Source organism: Jaculus jaculus, chromosome 6 (assembly GCF_020740685.1).
Source record: "Jaculus jaculus isolate mJacJac1 chromosome 6, mJacJac1.mat.Y.cur, whole genome shotgun sequence".
Taxonomy (NCBI): domain Eukaryota; kingdom Metazoa; phylum Chordata; class Mammalia; order Rodentia; family Dipodidae; genus Jaculus; species Jaculus jaculus.
The window spans coordinates 153,316,781-153,337,693 of record NC_059107.1 but is presented as its reverse complement, the minus strand read 5'-3'; the positions used below and the strand labels follow the sequence as shown (position 1 = coordinate 153,337,693).

Genomic DNA, 20,913 nt, shown 5'->3' with positions numbered 1-20,913 from the left:
AAGCATTAAGACATTCTTAGAAGAAAATATTGCCATCGGGACAGTTATTCTACAGAGATAAGTTAAAATTACCTCGATGTGTGTTCCCTTCCCTTACCTCCCAAAATCTGTAAGGGAATCTTAATGGCCTGTTTCCATAGCTGTCTAAATATGCTTATGCCATTCACAGTGCCCTTGGAGGCTTGTAGAAATAGAGAAGATGGAGACTCCTCCAGGGCCATTTAGAGCAGGCCTTCAGAACATGACGTAGTTAAGAACTACTTAAAAGGAACCTTTGTCATGAGTTGGTCCAACCCATTAACTTTATAGATTTGTTTCTTAGATTATGATTACCAGAATTAGATAGATTATTCATAGAGCCAACATAAAAACCATATTTTATTACCTCTCTTTAATCTCAATCACCTCTTTCCTCAGAATGTTTACAAAAATAATAAAAGACAACTTTCTTCCATGTTCATAGTTAAAAGTTGTGAACTGGACAAATCTGTCCCTTTTTTTTTTTTAACACAAAACTACCCATTTCTAAGAAACATGCATGTTATGTATGATTAACATACATCCTCTCCCGTGTGCATTAGTCTCCATGTTGTCATGAGAATCATCTTTGTATGGTTTATTTTTTTTGTATGGAGTAGGACAGGCTTCTCCATTTGAATTGTTTCCTAGACCAGTCCTTTCCCCTGTGGTATCTTCCTTGGGATTTTTCTAAAGCATGCCCTACTTCTGTTGTTGAATATTGCCTGATGTTGCCTTATACAACCAACCTGTTGAATATTTGTTAATGATTCTCTCATTTCCTTACTTTGCAATGTAAATTTTTATTGAGAGAAATGATTTTTCTGTGCCCATCAAGAAGATATTCTTGTTTTTTTTTTTTAATTATTTATTTATTTGAGAGAGACAGACACAGAGAGAAAGACAGATAGAGGGAGAGAGAGAGAATGGGCGCGCCAGGGCTTCCAGCCTCTGCAAACGAACTCCAGACGCGTGCGCCCCCTTGTTCATCTGGCTAACGTGGGACCTGGGGAACTGAGCCTCGAACCGGGGTCCTTAGGCTTCACAGGCAAGAGCTTAACCGCTAAGCCATCTCTCCAGCCCTCTTGTTTTTTTTTAATCTAACTGGAATACCTTATGAAGATGAGTAGTGATTCAGTGACCTGTCCACAATATATTTGACCAGTGTCCCTCTCTGTGTTGGTTAAAGTTTTAATGCTGTGTATTGTCATTTTTTTTTTTCTCCTGTCTTAAAGCAGTGTTGCTTAAAGGAAAAACAAAGCTGCCCACTGGCTACTTAGATAATATCTACTCTGCTAGTGTAAACCAGGACCATGTTGTGAGGCAGCTGTTGGCCTGGCTTGTCCTGTCCACAGTGAGGGAGCAGAGGTGCTCCTGAAGCACACCCAGTCTGCTATTTTGCTTGACATTTGTCCTGCTGCTCATCTGTGGAAATCTATCAGTAGACCTTTAGATCTTGTTTCCTCAGAAATATATTTCAGAGGAAAAATGTAGTAGAGCAACTAGGGAAATGGCTCAGCAGTTGAAGGAACTTACAAAGCCCACTGGCCTGGGTTTAGTTCCCTTGTCACTCACATAAAGCCCAGATGAACGTTCCTTTGCAGAGACAGGAAACCCTGGCACAAACACACACACACACACACACACACACACACACACACACACACAAATAATTTTTTAAAGAGGTTACATGAACGTGGTACAGTGACCCAGGCAGAGTTTGAGTAAAGACAGAAGGGAGAAGAGGCACCTGAGTGCTGGTCTTGCTCACATTATCTTCAGAAGGTTAAGTCCTTCTCCCTGTTCCACTCTTCTTAGAGAGTGGTTCATGGTAGCCATTTTCTTTTTTTCCTCTTTCTTTCATGACACACTTGTGTGTCCTTAGCCTCTAGGATAGGCTGGAGAATGTGGCACTCTTGTGTCCTTTGCTTGTAGAGAAATCCTTTGGGATAGGCTGAGGTTGTGGCACACAGACTATGCATCCATCCTCCCCTCTTCTTTGCCCAGTTTAAAAAAAAAAAAAAAAAGTTTAGCTCAAATGGGATACAAACTACTCCTGATTCTCATCCTGTGAAAAGCATGCTTGCATCCAAAGGAAAGAAAAGGCTGGTGGGCCCCATCGTGGGCTTTTTGTATGATTGTTTTCCTTCCACAGCTGTGTTTTTTGAACTGCTCTTCCTGTGTTCTGTTATAGAATAGTCTTACAGGAACCAATCATTAGCGCTAAAATACCTCAGGTAGGAGTGCCAGTGTGACCTGCCAATCAATCAGATTGTGGATTGCAGTGAAAAAATTGAATTATACTAACCATTCCAGCTCCACGTTAGAGATGGGAACAGAGGCTTTTTTGGACAATCAAGACTTGTGAGCGTGTGATCTAAGCCCTGCTACCTCAGCAGTGCACACAGTCACCTCCATACACGCACTGCCTCCACAACCAGCGCTGCTGGCCATTGCCACACATCTGCACCACACGTGCCACGTGCCACGTCCCACCACTGCTGCCTCTCTTGTCAGTCACATTGATCTGTAGTACTTAAACTAGTCTTTATTTTGGAGATCTTAGCGTTTTGGGATATTTTCTAACTACTGTGGAAGAAGTAGAAATCTGGGAGAAGCAGAAATCTGTCCAAGTAGAAATTGAGTCCCACATTGAGCCCTGTGGTGAAATTCCAGTGGTAAGTGGACTATGCTACTGCTTACATTTGAAGTTGTCTTAAAAATCTAGATAGACTGGGATTCATACCCTAAGACAGCAGTTCTCTCTCCCTCTTTCTTTTTACCTGAAATCAGTGAGTCTGTTTGGATGATAACATAGTTGTTTAAAGGTTCACTGATAGCTGGAAACTAGGAGAAAGAAAAGTGCTTAGTTGTTTAATAATGTAGTTATTTTTCTTAATGCAGCTACTCAATGAGATTTTGGAAATGAACTAATTTGGAGAGATGTGGCATATTATAGTATCTGAAAGGTTTGATTCATTGACGACCATCTCTCATCCATCATATAAGTCAAACGTATCAAGTTGATTGCAACATTTTCTTCCCTTACCCCAGTTTTAAACAGTAATAAGATAGAGCTGATAGTTCTCTTAAGCTCAGCAATTATAATTTTTTTGTATTCAGGTCTATTAATCACATTTATTCAAAGGTGCCAAATTGCCACATGAGAACTCAGTGTCTCCTGGATAAGTATGTCTCCATTGGGTTGGGGAGGCAGTATGGGGCAGGTACTCATCCAGGACTGGGTCTAGTGATTAGAGCAACCAATAAACCCTCAGTAGTTGGAATAGATCTCTGTTCCTTTATAAAGATATTCATGATCACACCTGCCAGCCCCCCTACACACACACTCCCTCCCTCCCTCCCTCCCTCCCTCTCTCTCCCTCTCTCTCTCTCCCTCCCTCTCTCTCTCTCTCTCTCTCTCTCTCTCTCACACACACACACACACACACACACACACACACACACACACACATCTTGGTCTGTTCATCTGTACACTACATGGAGATAAAGAGCTTCCATTTTGTCTGCTGGTCTTGAAATAATACACTCTCCTCAGTGTCACGTCATTGTCTTTCAGGTAGAATGAAGGTGTCTTGACATCACATGCTCACCAAAGTCCTGTTTTAATGTAAACCTAAAGCAAAAATATAAAATTAAAGGCAAGGTTAAAATCAAGACAAGTTGAAAGTTTACCAGTGTGAGATTAAACTAACAGATGTACAGATAAAGGTCAGATACAGGGCAGAATGGTACATAGAGCTTTTCCATTTTGTTCTAGTTAAAAATGCATCTGCAGAGCAATACAGAAGAATCCTAGTGAGCATGGCAACTTTATAAAGTTCATCAGATGATAAGGCTGGTTCAGTGCACAGTAGCAAACTGAGGAGGTGACACTGAGCTCTGAGAAACTGAGGCCTGTCTTTATCAGCTTCAGAAGTCATGGAGGAAAAGATATCAGAGCCACAGCATGTAGCTGTGAGAAGCTGGAAGTGGGAGGCATAGTTATGGCGAGAATAGATGAGAAAAGAAATTCTCACCCAGGAACTCCTCTGGAGGGTCACTGTGGTGAAGGGTGTGCAGTGACTCCTTGGGGTAGGAGCGTGGGGGGCAGGGCGAGGCGGGTTAGCTAGCAGAGTGAGGTAGCTTTGGGCCACCAGATGGGAACACTGGGCATTAGTCAGGATGAGCTACAAAGAGAAGTGACTGTTTTTCAAGGGGCATGTGTGTATTGGAACCAGGCTTAGTCAGCCAAACTTAGGCAGCTCTCAGAGTTCCAAAAAGCTGTCTTGTGTGTGCCCTCCTACATTAGGGTGTGCTGTGGCCATGCTAATTCCCATTTTTTGTTTTATTTCAAATCACACACAGATAGAATCTGCAAACTGCTTCAGATCAAACAGGTCTGATTGTGTGTAAATACATATGTCCTTTTTAATTTTTATTAATGGTTGCTTCAGTTTTGCATCAGTGCATGGTTAAAAGCAATACACATCAGCTATTCATGACTTCATATCTCCAAATGAATTATTTCTCCTCTTTTTTGTTTGTTTGTTTGTGCAGTCAGCTGAAGAAATGTTAACATCTCACTCTAAATCTTTCAGTGGAGTCTCTGTTCCCTTCTCTGATATAACAGATGGGTTACTGCTTGTTATAATTATTAACATTGTGGTGTGGGCCAGGGCTCGGGTGGGCAAGATTTCCTCTTCCTTTGGGCTGGGGAGGGGCAGTCGTTAGGGTATGGAATGTTAACTCAAGTGGTGACTGACTGTTTCCGTAATACCAGGTCGTTGTGGCTGCACGCTCTAGTAATTGAGGCTGTGTACTTCACCGAGCTTGTGGTAGAGCCTAGGGCAAACCGCTGTCCCAAGAGAATGCTGGGATAGATAGAGTTAGCCAATATGAGTCTGAACGTGGTGATTTTGCTGGTTGTTTTAGCTCCAGATGTTGGCATGCTTAGTTTTTAATGTGATTAATAAATGTGGCGCCATTCCCCCTCCCCACGCCTGAACTCCTCTTCCTCCTACTCCCTTCCCACCTTGTTCTCTTTGAAAACCTTAAGAAACAGTAATGAAAACCTTGGTGTTTCAAACTGCACTTTGTTCTCATGTTCTAAAAAAGCCTTCATATTTGTGAGTTCAAGTAAGATCTGAGGACACAGTTTCTCAGCCTGGAATCTTCATGTACCCTGAAATTCAAAAGACAAATAAATATATCTGGAATTTGTCTTGCATTTTGTGATTCTGTTGTGGTTGCTAGATGTTCAATTTAAACAATAGCAGAAAAATTTTTGGAGTAAGAATCTGTATCTAAGGGGCTGAGGAGATGGTTCAGTGATTAAAGGCACTTACTCGCAAAGCCTGCCAACCCAGGTTATTCACTAGTCCTCACATAAAGCCAGACAGAATGGTGCATGCATCTTTGCAGGGACAAGAACACTGGCATGATAAACACACACATGTATACATGCACAAACAAATAAATTAACTTAAAAAATTCAAGGTAAGGTCTCATTCTAGCTCAAGCTGACCTGGAACTCATTCTGTAGTCCCAGGCTGACCTCAAACTCACAGAGATTCCCCTACCTCTGCCACCTGGATGCTAGGATTAAAGGCATGCAATACCATGCCTGGCTCTAAAAAATAAAAAAATTCTTTTTTAAGACTGTGTATCTAAAAGGAATAACTTCATGGTATGCAATTTAATTTTTCTTAGTCATTGATAAATTACCAGATTACTTTAGTGGTTGTTACCTATCCATATACATACAAACCTCCTTTAAATGATTTCTCTATAATAGTATTATCATAGCATCTTTAGGAGAGTAGCCCTGTTGAAAGATGGCCTGCTTAAAGGGAAGAACAACAAACATTGTTGTAGGTTTTCTCACTGCTCATCTCCCGGAGCTTGTCAGTGTCGGGGAACGTTTCATCCAGCCCTGTTTTCTACACTTGGGGCACAGACACCTCGAGTGCAGGCTCCAGAAGCAGAGTTCTCTTACACAGATGAGAGAGTCCTGACGTTGGGGACTGCTCGTTCTCTCTCAGGCAAGCTGTCTTTCCACAGTGTGATTGTTCTGAACAGCTTTGTTTGGCAGTGACATGACTCCTAACCCACTAAGGTCCTGCCAGGTTTTTGCAGGCAGATAAGTAACCACTGCCTCTGGCCTATAGGATACGTCTAGAAGACAGCTGCTCGAAGCTGTGATTGGGAACAGGGGTAGCCTGTGTACTCTTTTGACCAGCCTCAGAACCCTCAATGAAAATATAAACTTCCACCCAGACTTTAAATACTTTACCTAGCAAAGCATGAATTGTGCTATAATTGCTTTCATTATCTCAGCTTTTTAAATTTTTGAAGATTACTTTGATTACTAAAGAGACCAAGCAAACTGGGTGTGATGGTGCATGTCTTTAATCTCAGCACTTGGGAGGCAGAGATAGGGGCATCACTGTGAGTTCAAGGTCACCCTGAAACTACATAGTGAATTCCAGGTCAGCCTGGGCTAGAGCAAGACCCTATCTCAAAACACCACCAAAAAGAGAGAGAGAGAGAGACCAAGCACCCAATGTTAAATGACCCTTGTTCACAGAAATTTCACAGAAAATGTCCCTGCCCTAGCTAGGCTTCCAGTCAGAGCAAATGGAACTACATCTACATGGACTGAAAAAATGAGCCTTTATGGCCCAGATAAAAATTTTAACTATAATGATTAATTTTTGCTTTGTCTAACACATGATTTTAGTACTTCATCACTTCTTTAGGGTCATAAGAACTAAGAGGAAGAAAGACTTTAGTGAACTCTGTATTGGCGCTCAGAGGTACAGCTTGGTCCCAAATAGCCCATCTTTCCAGACTCCATAGACTTGGCTCAGAGTCCCAAGAAATGGCCGTCCACAAGCATCTCTTACCACTTGGCAGTTACTGCTGTTTTGTTACCAGTGTTTGGTAGTGGTGTCTAGGGTCATTGCTGATGAATAACTATATTTTGCCATTGAAAAGGTACTATTTAAAGAAAGAATAACATATGGCTGCAGAAAGCCAGTGGATTCTGTAAAATCTGAATTTGAAGCTCCTTCTAACAGTGTCACGAAGCTGGTCTTCAGCAACATGCCTTGGTTAGATAAAGCATAAATTAAATACAAGAAGTGAAAAGATTTAGAAGTCCCTAAAGTTACAGGTGTTTCAAAAGTTAAATTTAACTGATAACAAAAAAGCAAGTGAATGGCCGGGCATGGTGCCGCACACCTTTAATCCCAGCACTAGGGAGGCAGAGGTAGGAGGATCGCCGTGAGTTCGAGGCCACCTGAGACTCCATAGTGAATTCCAGGTCAGCCTAAGCTAGAGTGAGACCCTACCTTGAAAAACTTGAAGAAAAAAAGAAGCAAGTGAAAAGCTTTCAGTGGCAGAGAAGAGCCAGGCTCCTCCTGATAAGAGCACTTGGAGATCTGGCCAGAATTGAACGTGGAAAGGAAGAGAAAGAAAGCTTCAGCTGCCTGTGAGAAAAGGGCATTCTGTGGAAACAAAATGGTTGTTGTATTGGTCATAACTTGACCTGTGTCCAAATGGACCCATTGAATAGTTATTTTTGATAGCAAAAGGATAATTATGAAATTTGTTTTGGGGGCTAGAGAGATGGATTATCAGGTAAGAGCACTTGCTACACAAGCCTGGGGTCTTGTTCAATCCCCAGCACTGACATAAAAAGCTGGGCATGGCCACACATGCCTGTAATCCCTGCACTGAAAGGGGCAGAGATGGAAGGATGGTTGTGCTTGCTGATCAGCCAGTCTGACCAAAAGACAAGGGGCTCAGGTTGAACGAGACACCTTGTCTCAGAGAAATGGGACAGAATGACAGAGGAGGATACCTCGCATCCTCTGGTTTATACCTCCATGCATATCACACACACACACATACAGACACACACACACAGTATCTGAATTAGATTTAGGTAAAACGGTGAAATTTAGAAGGCTAAGGAAAATTAAGACTTGATACTTTTCACAATAGCCTGTCTCCTGAGGCATCAGTTTTGGTGATGGCCTTTGAAGTTCCTTCAGGATTTGGTGATATCACACTCCTCAAGATTTAAGTAGATATGTGTGTGAACCACTAAAAGGAAACAAACAGAGCCTGCCATGAGGGAAGACAGGTGCTTTGAGTGGTCTGTCACCTGTTTGCATACATCCAAAAGCTCCTCAGCCACTGTAATCTGATCTTTCAGAGTCTGAAATGTATACTGGAGTTGGCAAATTTTTTATAAAGAGCCAAGTGGTGAATGGTTTTGCCTTTTTTAAAATCATACAGTCTCTGGCACAACTAGTTTGAGAAGTAGATGGCAAAGTGTATTAGGTTACAGGCCAGTCTGCTGATCTACTTTGTCCTGTCCTTTTAAATGCTGCCTGACTGTCTTAGCCTCTTGACAGATGTCTAGGCTAGATGGAGCAGAGCTGTGGGTCAGACCTTCCTGTGAGCTGCTACAGCCTTGTGTTAGAGAACCTGACATTAACACTCGTGAATGTGTTATCTTTTCATTCTATGCATTTTTGTCAGAGTTCTCCCAACATTCTGTAAATATTTTCTCTCTTGAACATTTCTAGCAAAGACATATCCAAAATTATGTATTTCTTAAAATTAATAGCTACTGCATATGTAGTGGATTTTTCTTTCTGTCACAAATTGGAAAACAAATTCCTACATTGGGAGAAGCCCAAATGGTTCTTGGACAAGTAACATGCAGACTGCAGTTTGAAACACTTCTTCCCATGTGTGTCTGTGTTTGTGTCTGTCCTGTGTCCACATGTGTGTGTCTGTGAGGGTGGGTGCGCATGTCTGTCCCGGGGGGAGAGGTATCTGTAAAGTCAGTTCTCTTCTCTCCTGTAGGGTGGATATGCAGCCTACAGATATGCACAGCCTGCTACTGCAACCGCAGCCACAGCCGCTGCAGCCGCTTACAGCGATGGGTATGTACCGAGCACAGAGCAGGCAGGCTTGGGGTATCCAGCTGTGCCATCTACAGCAGAGCCCTGTCCCCCGTCACCGTTTCCAGAGCCGCGCGTAGTCCCCGGGCCTCCTGCCAGCCGGGCTTCTCTGCAGGCTTCTGCTGTGTCCGTCATGGGCTCCTTCCTCCACCCTTCTCTGTTTCTGTCTCTTCTTGGGCTGTGACTACATCCTCCCTCTTCCTCCAGCTGCCTTCTTTGCCATTTCATAAGTACTTCAGGATCTTTTGGTTACTGTATTCAGAAGTAGAAGTCAAGTGTTTGGGTTTTTTTTTGTTGTTTTTTTTTTTTTTCCATTTTGCCAGTAGATGTTTCAGTTTGTTAGCTCCCAGCCTCTGCTTTCTCCGCTGATTGGCCTTCTCTTTTCCAGTTACGGCAGGGTGTACACAGCCGACCCCTACCATGCCCTTGCCCCTGCCGCCAGCTATGGAGTTGGCGCTGTGGTAAGTGTGTACCTTTGTTCTTAAGTCATATCATTTCTCCTAACTTTTACCTACGGACAGAAAGATCTAGGGAATGATCCATTCACACCCACTGCCAAAGTGCTGAAAAGCTCACCTCCCTCTCTGTGCTCCAGTGGCAGCAATGGGGCCTCAAAGAACAGCAGGAAAGAATGGGTAGTGGCCGTCTTCTCTGAATTGAGATGGCATATGGGAGAGGAGTAAGGGAACAGGTTCCAGCATTGGGTACATACCAGTGGCATGGCTTTATTCATAGGCATTGACCAAGACTTGGGAATGTAGAGTGCTTAGCTTCACACTAAGCCTTCAAAAAATAAAAAATCCTTAAGGTACATAATTTGGCAGGTGCCAAAGTATGTCACTTTTATTCCCAAAGCCTTCTAGTAAGTAGTACTCAGAATCACTACATAAGTACGTGATGAAGAAATTTCATCAGTGACAGCTGTGAATAAGTGGTGTTTTCACGGAGGAAGTCTGCAGAGCTTGTCACAGCCATCCATCCTCACCAGACTTCCTCACTGTGGCATTCTTGGATTTGGTTTGGAGGCTTTTAGTGCCAGCTGGGATTTTACTGGCTACAAAAAAGACAGACCACTCCACAGTGACACCTCCTAATGCCAGGCATTCTGTCCAGTTCAGAGTGCAGCTGAACAGCTGCTTCTGCTCCCAGATGAGCACACGTGAGAGGGAAGTGGAATGAAGTGCAGGTTTTGTGATAGAGGCCGTGGGGCTGCCTCAGCCTGCCTTCCTCATGACGATGTTTGCATCGAGGTAGAGACCATGTAAAGACTGAGTCACAGAGGTACTGAGGTGATATTTAGGGCCAAATGATAGAGCTCCTATACTGAAAGAATGACCCAAGGAGATTCCTAGGGAACTTCACACTGAAAAAGATAAGGTATCAGATAGTTATTTAATAAAAGAAAATCCAGATGTTGTACACTTAGCACTTTGCATTCCTGGGCCCCACATCCATAGAATCAACCAAAATATTGGAGAGTGGTTGTTTGCATTCAACATGTGCTGACTGTTCCCAAAACAACACAATATAAGAGAGATTTACAGAGCATTTAGCATCTGGCAAGGCTTCCCATTTGTCCTAGAGATGCTTTAAAGTGTACTGGAGGACATGTCTAGGCTATACGTAAATGCCGAACCTTCTAAATAAGGAACTGGAGGACCCGCCAGTTTGGATATGCATGAGTAGATCTGGAATCCGTCCCCATGGATACTGAGGGACAACTGTATTTTATAGATTATGGAGGAGATCTGGGGTTTTTTTTTTGGGGGGGGGGAGGATGTTTTTTCAAGGTAGGGTCTCACTCTAGCCCAGGCTGGATTTCAGTATGTAGTCTCAGGGTGGCCTCGAACTCACTGTGATCCTCCTACCTCTGCCTCTTGAGTGCTGGGATTAAAAGTGTGTGCCACCACGCCCGCCTGAGGAGATCTGTTTTAGGTGAAAAATTGGTTTAGGTTTAAATGTAACATTATCTCAGACACAGGATATAGCCATCCATCCCACGGATAGTAGTCAGAAGTAACACATACCTTGACAGGTCATGTGTCCGAAAGGGACATTGGCAGTCTGTTTATAATCAGGACTGTGGGCATGGATCAAGGTAAATGGACATATTTGTAAAAATCTGTTCTGCAGAAGTAGATTTAAGCCTTATTATGTCTCCCTCTGTGCTGAATCATGTGGTTAATGAGATAAAGTGTATCCTGGTCACACTTGCTTGGGCACTGTGGGCTCAGCAGTGGTGCTGTGGTCTGAGCACCTGCCTGGCAGAGCTGGTTTCCCCACCTCACTGCACCAGGTGTGCCACTGCGTTGAGGCTTCACAGGAAGTGTTGTTGCTGGATCTCCTCTCAGCACAGGATGTGTTTCTTCATCATGAGCACTTCTCTCAACTGTTCATTATCTTTATGTTTCTAATTACTGCAGGCGAGTTTATACCGAGGTGGCTACAGCCGATTTGCCCCCTACTGAAGTGACGTGAGACCCCTACAGATGGGACAGCCCCCGTTCATGAGGCCTGGCTATTGCAATATTTACTAGTAGAGGAACTCTATACAAGATGAAGAGGAAAAACAAACAAACAAACAAAAACACAAAAAAAGAGAGAATACTTTTTTATACCTCACTATGTTCTTTGAATATGTATTTTTTCCTTTAAATTTCAGCCTTTAATTCTTTTGTTCCAAAGATTGTGCGGTTTTTTTTTCTCTTTTTTTTTTTTTTTCTTTTTTTAAACTGTGGTTTGGTTAAAAAAAAAAAAAAAGACAATGCATTTCCACGTCTGTATGTCCATGCTTAGCTTATTATGTCAGTCACAGAAGAGGCAGCCTGTGAGGAAGTTGCTGAGAGGAGCATCTGATGAGAGCTCAGCAGACAGGATCACCTCAGTAGCTGGGGCACAAGCAGGGGTAGAAATGGCCTTTCTGCAGTAGGTTCTTCAAGGCTTCTCAATATCTGGTCTTTCGCAAAAGTTCTGACTGGCTGTGGCTGGAATCCACATGCCATGGGTAGGAATTTGTGCTCGCAAAGCAGGAGAACTAAAGACACTTTCCTCTCCTCTTCCCACCTGTCTTCTCCATTCTATTTACAATCATCTTACACACAGCCTGAGATAGTTGGCATAGCTTTTGGAATTATAGCGTTGATGTTTCCAAGCATGCTCTCAGACTGCATGATAGACACCTCATTGGGAACTGACTTTGGGATGGACTGGAGTGTGGAAACACTCGTCTCCGTTCCTTCCTACAGTTCCAGCATTCCCTGTTAGAGGGCTTCATCCCTTTAATTGATCCACCGTGCAGCTCATCTGTTCTTGTAGGACATGCTACTCCGTGTCCTCAAGATTTCAGGAATTATGGACCCAGGGACGGAAAAATGAATGTGGCCAGATTCTCCCAGGTATCTGGGCACAGCTCCAGGATTAAAGTACAAGTTGTTGAGAGCCATTAAAGAGCCAGAAAATAAAAGGAATATTGAGTCTGTTATTCCATATGAAGAGTAGAAAGATCTGCTGGGGAAAGATGAGGCACCAAGCCCCTAGGTCAGCAACCCATGCCTGGAAGTTTTGGTGGTGAGGACATATAAGGTCAGGCACTTTGTACTTACTCCAAAGCCATAGGAACTCTCATCTTCCGAGCCTCCCATTCTACCCAGCTTCATGTTGTCCTAAAAGACCTGGACCTCTCGGTGTATGTCAACAAGGCGCAGGACAAGCAATCCGAGTTTACCTTGGACGGGGTGTGAAATGGCAAGGGTCCTCCTGCAGTGGTCACAGCAGTGAATCTAGCTTCTTCTGTTTGGTGCTGCCAAGGTTAGAGAAAGTCTTCTCCCCCAGCTCTGAGATGGACCTGATAAGTAAACATCAGACAGCATTTCCAGAAGGAGACATTGAAAAATAGTGAGGGCTCCCTGATTGGTTCACACTAGTACTAGGGGTGACCTTTCACCCAGGCGGTCGCTGCTAAAGGGTTCAGAGGCATGGAGCTTCAGCCTTATTTAGGGTTTGGTTTTGTTTTTTTATTCCCTCCTCTACATGTTTTTGACCCTGAATTAAAGTGGCTGGAATGACAGCACCAAGCATTCTTTGTAAGCAGAGTGATGTGTCTGGGGAGGACCCTGGCCTGTTGTATGTGACACATCCTGGCCCCACCCTCCACCCCCAGACCCTCTCTCCCCTGATCCTAAGGAGAATGTGGAAGCCAGAGGCCTCAATGTAGTCATTGGTTCTGGGGCAACATGTAAACTAGAACAAGGCTGCCCATCCTCTGGCTGTTAATGGGGTCCCTTCCCACCAGCCAAAGTTTGATTGGTTGCTGTTAAAACAATTTTCATTTTATGTATATACATATTTTAGGAGAAGGGATGGGCAGGGTATCTTTCAGAGTTCTAGGGAATAGGGGCAGAGAGGAATTTTTTTTTTTTTTTGCTTGTTTTGCTTTTGTTTTGACAGAGAACTTTTACTGACTAAAGAAACAGAAATTGTGGATCTTGTTCAGTAGGGCCATTCTCACAGAATGATAAGCCGCTTAACCAGGTGGGTACTAGCCAGTTCTTAAGTGGCTGTGTCCATAGCAGGGGTGAGAATAGGGAAAAGGGTTGAAGATTTCTTCTCTTTTTCCCTACAGAGGAGCAGTGGTGGATGCGGCAGGGGAAGGAAGGCAGCTCCTCCGCGGCCTCCAAAAGAGGCCGGCGCCATCCTGGGCGCCTTTATGCACTTCAGCTCAGCTGGTTCTGGCTGAGGCCTCAAGGCCAGCTCCATGTTCCAGTGTAGTTCTGCTGCCATTTGCAGGGATGCTTTTCCATGCCACTTCCTTGGCTCCTTTTCCAAGAAAGAATAGGTAGAATCCTGCTTTTTCTGCAGTGGTCTCTGGTTTTTAGGGCCAGCACTAAGAGCTGGGGCTCTCCCAAGTGTTTGATGGAGCTTGGAGTCTGTCTGCAGTCAATGCCACCAGGTTCCTCATGGCAGTAGTGCTTGTATAGTCGTGACCCCAGTCCTCGCTGCGTTCAGAAACTGGGCCAGAGGAGCTGGGCCTTTTGTGACTTTGTGAGAGGATACTGGTCAAAAATTCCAGAAAACTGGCCAATGCTAAATCACAGTGTAAGAAAGACCTTTTTTAGCTTTGCAGGCATTAATAACCTGGACTTTGGATAATACACTTCTTACAACCTGGACTCTTTTAAGGAGACCTCTAGTGTAAACTTTTATCTGGGTATCTCTCTATCAGCCCAGAGAGCTGCTCTTAGGTCTTTTCTAGAATTCCTGTGTTACTTAGTTCGACAAGCTTGGATCCACCATGTTAGTCATCATTCTTAAGGCTCTCAGGTTTCCCAAAAACTTCTGTCACTGTCACCCTGCAACAGCCATGATCTGAACTGAGCCAGTAGATCTCCTTTCCTTGGAAAGCAGGCGGACTGGACTCAGCTCTTGGTTGAAGGGGAGCTAGTGGCTATCTAGTAAATAGAAATCAAAGGTAGCAGCTTTTCCTCCAACATGGACTCCTCAGGGGCTCAGCCGCTCTCACCTAGGTTAGGCTTTCATCGAGGCACAGCCAGCAGTCAGTGAGCACCTCCACCCTGCAGCTAGTGCAGCTTCCAGACGCGAGGGGCTGTAAGGCCAGGGTAGAGCAACCCCAAGGACATCAAGAGCATGCTGCACCCCTTCTCTTGGTGGGTAAGAAAGGATAGCCAAGGGGCATCAGAAACACAGGACATTTCAGGAGGGACAGGGACAACTGGCAAGCCTTCCCCTTCGGCCCAGCCAGCCTGGTTCCCCACTGCTTGCAACTCTATTATGCCAACATTTTCAGTACTACAGTGTTGGGCTTTTGTTGTTGTTTGGTTTTTTTGGTTTTTTTTGGTTTTTTTTTTTTTTGCCCCTGAATATTCAGAGGAAAGGGACCGTGGGGGGTGGGTAAAGGGTTGTGGTGTTTTGAAAGCATAAGTTACCTGTTTGCACTGTTTTAAGATAGGAAAAAATAGTGGGCAAGGTAAACATCAGATGTAAACGTGTGTGTTTTATTTTGTCATGCTCTTGAGAACGTCTGACCATGTGTAGTATACACCAGTGACACTTGATTCTCTGTTGCATAAGACACTATTTTTTTGGAAATGTTACTGTCCGAAAGCCTCTTCCTTCCCTTTTTCCTTTTCCTGTATACTCCCTTCATCCTTGCTTTACTGATCAGCCAGGCAATGCCGTCCCCAAGCTAGAGCGTGAAACACGACCCTTTCCAAGCAGGCTCTGGGTGTCCTACGCCAGCATGTGCCCTCTCGCGTACTGAGTGCCCAACAGTCCCTTGGCACTTTTTGTTGGAAATGAGGCTCACAGACCAGACAGCCGCAGGTTGTCACACTCTTCAGTGAGAAGCATTGGGAATGTGAGCTGGGGGACAGAGGGGATCCCTGAAGTATTGCAGTTGGCTGTAGTAGCCATGTTCTTATGCACGTTACCGAAACTGTAACCAGTTACAGTGTACTCAGGAAAACGGTAGATCAATTCAGCCATGGTAGTGCTGGTTGGCAGATATTGGTAACTGAGAGAACCGCTCACCAGCCACAACTCAAGCTTGCCTTGATGGAGACCGCCCGCAAGGAGTGTGGTCCTCTGTCGGGCAGTTACATACAAGCCAGCGCAGTGAGGACTCCACTCACCCTGGCAGGCAAAAAGGGAACAGCGATTCTCGTTTCTGTCCCCTTCCCTTGCCCCTGTTACCAGTACTAAATTCCCAGGGGACATGCGAGTTTTTGAACTTTTCACAAAATGCTTTTGGTTTGGTTTTTTTCGGGGACTATTAAGTGCTTTAAGTGATGTCTGTACCCCATCAGGACTCCCAGCTTAGCCCCGTTTTCCTGTATCTTCTGTTCACAGTATTTTTGTGTGTGTGTGTGTGCTTGTTTGACAGCTCATTTTGGCTGTATTATATATCGAATGATGAATTGATACTCCTTTTTTCCCTAAGGGACACAAATTGTTTTCTTGGGTTACCATTCTGCTTGTGAATAGCTGGAGCCAACCTGGGGCTGACGCATACGCTAGGGCTAGGGCTGCCGAGGGAGAAGAGAGCCCACCCGCCTGAGGCCCTGGGCTTCTCGGCCTAAGTCTTTGCGAGGCTCAAAGCGCCGCAGAGCCTCTCCTCCCCCCCCCCCCCCCCCCCGTGGCAGGGACTGCTGGCCCTGCGTACACCACGCAGCTCCCCAGCCCCTCCTGTTGCCATGCAGAACAGGTACCTTTTGGGGGGGGGGGAATGGGGCGTCTACAGATGCTTGTACAATTGACAATTGACCACCTAGCTTTGTCTCCTCCCCTCCTGGCCTCCCCCAGGATCACCCCTAGGACACCCGAGCTGCTTGCCCAGGGTCCTGGTTCCCCGCTGACTCCAGAGAAGCATCCCAGGGCTTTGTGACAGTCTCTGACTCCCCTCCCTCCTCGTTAAGAATCATATTGTATAGTAGCTTTCAGACCATACAGTATTCATTGGGTTACTCCTATTATTATCAAGTAGCTGGAATTGTGAAGGTTGGAGTAGTTAGATCTTTAGCTTTTATTCCTTATTTTTTTTTTGTATTACTCTCCATGTGTATAAATTATTGATCATGTTGCTGGCTTTTATAAACTAAGCGAAGGAGGAGCCCTGCCTCAGCCTTTGCAAGTGGTAATGAAGCACTGTTTTTAAATAAAAGAGACAAACACCATTTGGCCCTTGTGTGTTGATCCTCCCTCCCTGCTGCCTCCCCCGAGGCTCAGACTTGCCCCTGGGAAAAGAAGTGAACCTACAGCACCTTCTTCTGAGGCTGGCACTCTGCAAGGAGTGGGGGTCACCCACTGCCCTCTGGTGCCTCCAGCCAGCAAGCTTCTGTCCACATCTCCCCTGCAGCGTCACCTCTTCACCATTCATCCACCCTGACCTGCCACATGACCACCTAGCCACCTGTCCATGCTTTCCCGGGTCGTGTCCCTCGTGAACCATTTGTTTTCCTTTGCTGTAGGTGATGGGTCCTGGCAGCCCCTTTCTCAACCATCCTTCACTGCCATGGTTCCCCAGTAGGGATCTCAAATGCCTGAAACTCCCCTCCTAGCTAAGCTCCGCTTCCCCCATGAGGTCATCATCCTGAGGGGACCAGCACACCAGATCTCCCTGGGTAGATTTCTGCTGCGCAATCTGGAAACCTCGTACAAACCCCCACCCCCGCCAAACTCTTGTGCTCTCGTGCTGGTGGAAGAGACCTTTACTTCTCAGGCAGGCCAGTCTCACCGTTCACTCTCTCAGCTACCAGCTCTGTCTCCTCTTTGTTTTATTTATTTATTAGCGAGAGGGAGAGAATGGGCACACCAGGGCCTCCAGCCACTACAAACGACCTCCCAAGTGCATACCCAGCCTTGTGCATCTGGCTTAACGTGGGACCTGGAAAACTGAACCTGGATCCTTAGGCTTCACAGGCAAGCCCCTTAACTGCTAAGCCATCTCTCCAGCCCTCTGCCTCCTCTTTACATCACCAGCCTTTTCTTTTCTTAAATTAAATCTTAGCTTAAATTTTGTGAGAGAAGGACATGGACAGGCTTATGCTCGTGAAGCGTGAGGAGCCCAGTTTCCGCTTGTCGGCCATGCCGCCACACTTCTGCCTGCATTCCTCAAGGCAGTGTGACCATACGTTCCTCTCCTCAACTCCACTTCCCAGAATCCACAGTCCAAACTCCTCAACATGGCCCTTCAGGCTCCAGACTGCTGAGGCCACCTTGCCCACTGCATCTTTGTGTTCGGCTGTACTCTCAGCCTGTGTCCCAACAAGCTGTGCCTTGTCACCCTGGTACTCTCCCCCTGCCACACACACAATGAAACTTCCCACCCGGGAGGCCCAGTTCAAGCACCACCTCATGGACCCTCTGCTGCTCTGTCTGCACCTGTATTTCCCACGAGTGGGCATGGCCAACCACGCTCCACTGGGTGGGGACCAGCTGAATTCACCCATCTAGCACATGCCCCGTCCTTGCACATCCTGTACACGGCACACTGGTGTGCTGCTTTTACAAGCTGTGGCAGTGATATCTTCCTTTGGTTTAAGCTCACCCCAGGCCTGCTGCCACGGTCATGCCATGAGCAGCGATTGGTGTCATGTGGCCATGTTGTTAGTACCAGTGCAATCTCCTTGCACAATCCACATTTTCTGCTAGGTGATCAGACAGCTTCCAGAGGACTGATCATGTCTGCTCCCTAGCACCTACCATAGTCACCGGAGTTCCCAACACATGACCCATGCCAAAGGACCCAGACTAGAACACAGCCAAGGATATGACAGGCAGGGACAGAATGGGCTCCTGAAATGAATCCTCAGAGAAAACACAGGCTAAAGCTGGTATAGTGACTTTCATTAGTAATCCATACATCTGGGAGGCTGAGGCAGGAGGATTTTCATGAGTTTCAGACCAGTCTAGACTAGAGCGAGACTCAGTCTCAAAACAAAACCACATATACTAGCTTCATCTACATTAAGAAGATGGTCTGGGGCTGGAGGGATGACTTAGCAGTTAAGGCGCTTGCCTGCAAAGCCAAAGGACCCATGCAAGCCAGATGCACAAGGTGGCACGTGTGACTGGAGTTCATTTGCAGTGGCTGGAGGCCCTGGCGCACCCATTCTGTATCTTTCTCCCTCGCTTTGTCCCTTTCTCTCTCTGCCTCTGTCTGTCTCTCAAATACATTTTTATTTAAAAAAATAAAGGAAAAAGAAGATAGTCTGTAAGGGACTTCTCTTTCTGTCCCAAGGAACACGTGGGAAGCAGCCTGCCTTCACACACCCTCATGCAACCCTGAGCTTGTCGTGGAGACCAAGGAAGTGGGTGTGGCTTTGCAAAGGGGACTGGCCCACAGGGAGCACCAACACACTTGTATTTCTCAGCTGTAGCAAGCTCTGTGCCCCTGGCCGCGTCTTTGTGCACAGCTTCCCCTCCTGGGTCTTGTAAGGAAGACTGTGTTCAGTGAGGGCCACTTTGAGGAAGAGCTGGTACAGTATTGCTGACAGCGGAACCCCTCTCTAGCAGTGAAAGGCCAAACAGATGCTACCCAGGAGCGGGTGACGCAGCCATGCAACAAAGGTCATCCCACCTCATGGCCCACACAGGCCTACTAATCCCTGTGGGAAGTGACTTGGGAGCACTTGTGACTCTCTAGCCAGGTGCTAACATTAGCCAGCACCACCCGCTATGTGTCTTATCAGAGGAGTGATGATCTTGGAAAAACAGGTCTTCAACTAGGGGTGTGTAAGTGAACCCCATTTACACACCCAGACTGCTTACCCAGAGGAGCCTGTGACCATGTGGTCCACATCCTCTTTCCACTGAATCCCTCTTATTCCCAACTAGTTCCCCTTCTGTTTCAAAGTCTTTTTTTCTTTTTTCTTTGCCCTCCTCCGTCAGCCAGGATGAACCCGGTATCATACAGTGTGAGGAACAGCAGTCTGAGGTCCTGAACGTGATGACAACTTCCTATCCGAAAGACAGCTTTCCGCATCTCCCAATCCTCTGGCTTTTAGACTCTTTGCAGCCTCTCTTTTGCAGTGTTCCCTGAGGCTTGAGTGATGTGGTAACGATGTCTCACATAGCACTAAGCACTTGAGAGTGACTTATTCTTAGCACTCTGACAAATTTTGAGTCTCTCCACTAGTCAACACCATCTGGGGGGGGGGTGCCAACCCTGACCAAAGGTGACAGCAGTTCTAATCTATGGAAAATGGAAAGCTTTTTTTTTAAGGATGGAGCCAGGCTTAGGTATTTCTGGGATGCCAGAACTCAGGAGGCTGAGACAGGAGGGTCATAAGTTCAGGCGAGCCTGGGCTTCAAAGTAAGACCCCTGTCTCAAAACAAACAAAGTGCTGGGAGATGTCTAGCTAGCGCTGGTGTCTTCTCTCTCTCTCTGGTGCAGGATGGGGGCATCTGGGAGGAGGGCGGTGGGAGTTGTGTACTTTTCCCTCTTAAAAAGCAAAAGTGGGGCTGGAGATGGTTTAGCGGTTAAGATGCTTGCTTGTGAAGCCTAAGGCCATGTTCAACTCCCCAGATCCCATGTAAGCCAGACGTTCAAGGTGACACATGCAAGATCACACATGGACACAAGATGGCGCACACATCTGGAGTTTGATTACAGTGGCTGGAGGCCCTGGCGTGCCAGTTCTCTCATAAAGCAGAAGTATTCATGCTGGGAAGATGGGTCCGTGGGTAAAGTATTGGTTGTGTAGGCATGAGGACCTCCGTTCAGATCCCCAGCATCCATATAGCATGCTCCTGTAATCCCAGCACAAAGAAAGGGAAAAACAGGGATCCCCTTGAATCTTCTGGCTAGCTAGTCTAGCCCGATCAGTGAGCTCCAGATTCACTGAGAGACCCTGTCTCAAAAACAGTAACATTGCCAGGCGTGGTGGTGCACACCTTTAGTACCAGCACTCGGGAGGCAGAGGTAGAAGGATCAATGTGAGTTCAAGGCCGCCTTGAGACTACATGGTGAATTACAGGTCAGCCTGGCTAGAGCAAGACCCTGCCTCAAAAAACAAAAAACAAAAATGTATGGGGCTGGAGAGATGGCTCAGTAGTTAAGGTGCCTGCCTGCAAAGGCCAAGGACCCATGTTTGACTCTCCAGGTCCCACATAAGCCAGACGCACAAGGTAACACAACCGCACAAGGCCACATGTGCACACAACATGACACACGTATCTGGAGTTCGGTTGCAGAGGTTGGAGGCCCTGGTGTGTCAAATTTCTTTCTCTCTTGTCTCTCTCTTGCTCATTAATTTAAAAAAAAAAAAAAAAAGGCAAAGCCAGAAGTGGTGGCACATGCCTTTAATCCTGACAATTGGGAGGCAGAGGCAGGAGGATCGCCACGAGGCCACCCTGAAACAACAAAGTGAATTCCAGGACAGCCTGGGCTAGAGCTACA

The 20,913-nt window shown here is 45.9% G+C and overlaps 1 protein-coding gene across 27 annotated transcripts in view; it reads left to right on the top strand.

The window, feature by feature from the left end:
* Positions 1-16,687, top strand: part of Rbfox2 (RNA binding fox-1 homolog 2) — a 277,312-nt gene extending 260,625 nt beyond the window's left edge. For 15 of the 27 annotated variants that reach the window (XM_045153008.1, XM_045153014.1, XM_045153013.1 and 12 more), the window contains 4 exons: positions 4,387-4,418; positions 8,902-8,981; positions 9,388-9,460; positions 11,423-16,687. In XM_045153008.1, the coding sequence (XP_045008943.1) occupies positions 4,387-4,418; positions 8,902-8,981; positions 9,388-9,460; positions 11,423-11,477 (240 nt within the window). In that variant the 3' untranslated portion in view covers positions 11,478-16,687. Of the gene's footprint in view, positions 1-2,212; positions 2,256-4,386; positions 4,419-8,901; positions 8,982-9,387; positions 9,461-11,422 lie in introns of all 27 variants that reach the window. The other 12 variants (XM_045153026.1, XM_045153018.1, XM_045153009.1 and 9 more) reach the window with 2 other exon arrangements.
* Positions 16,688-20,913: the final 4,226 nt, after the last annotated feature.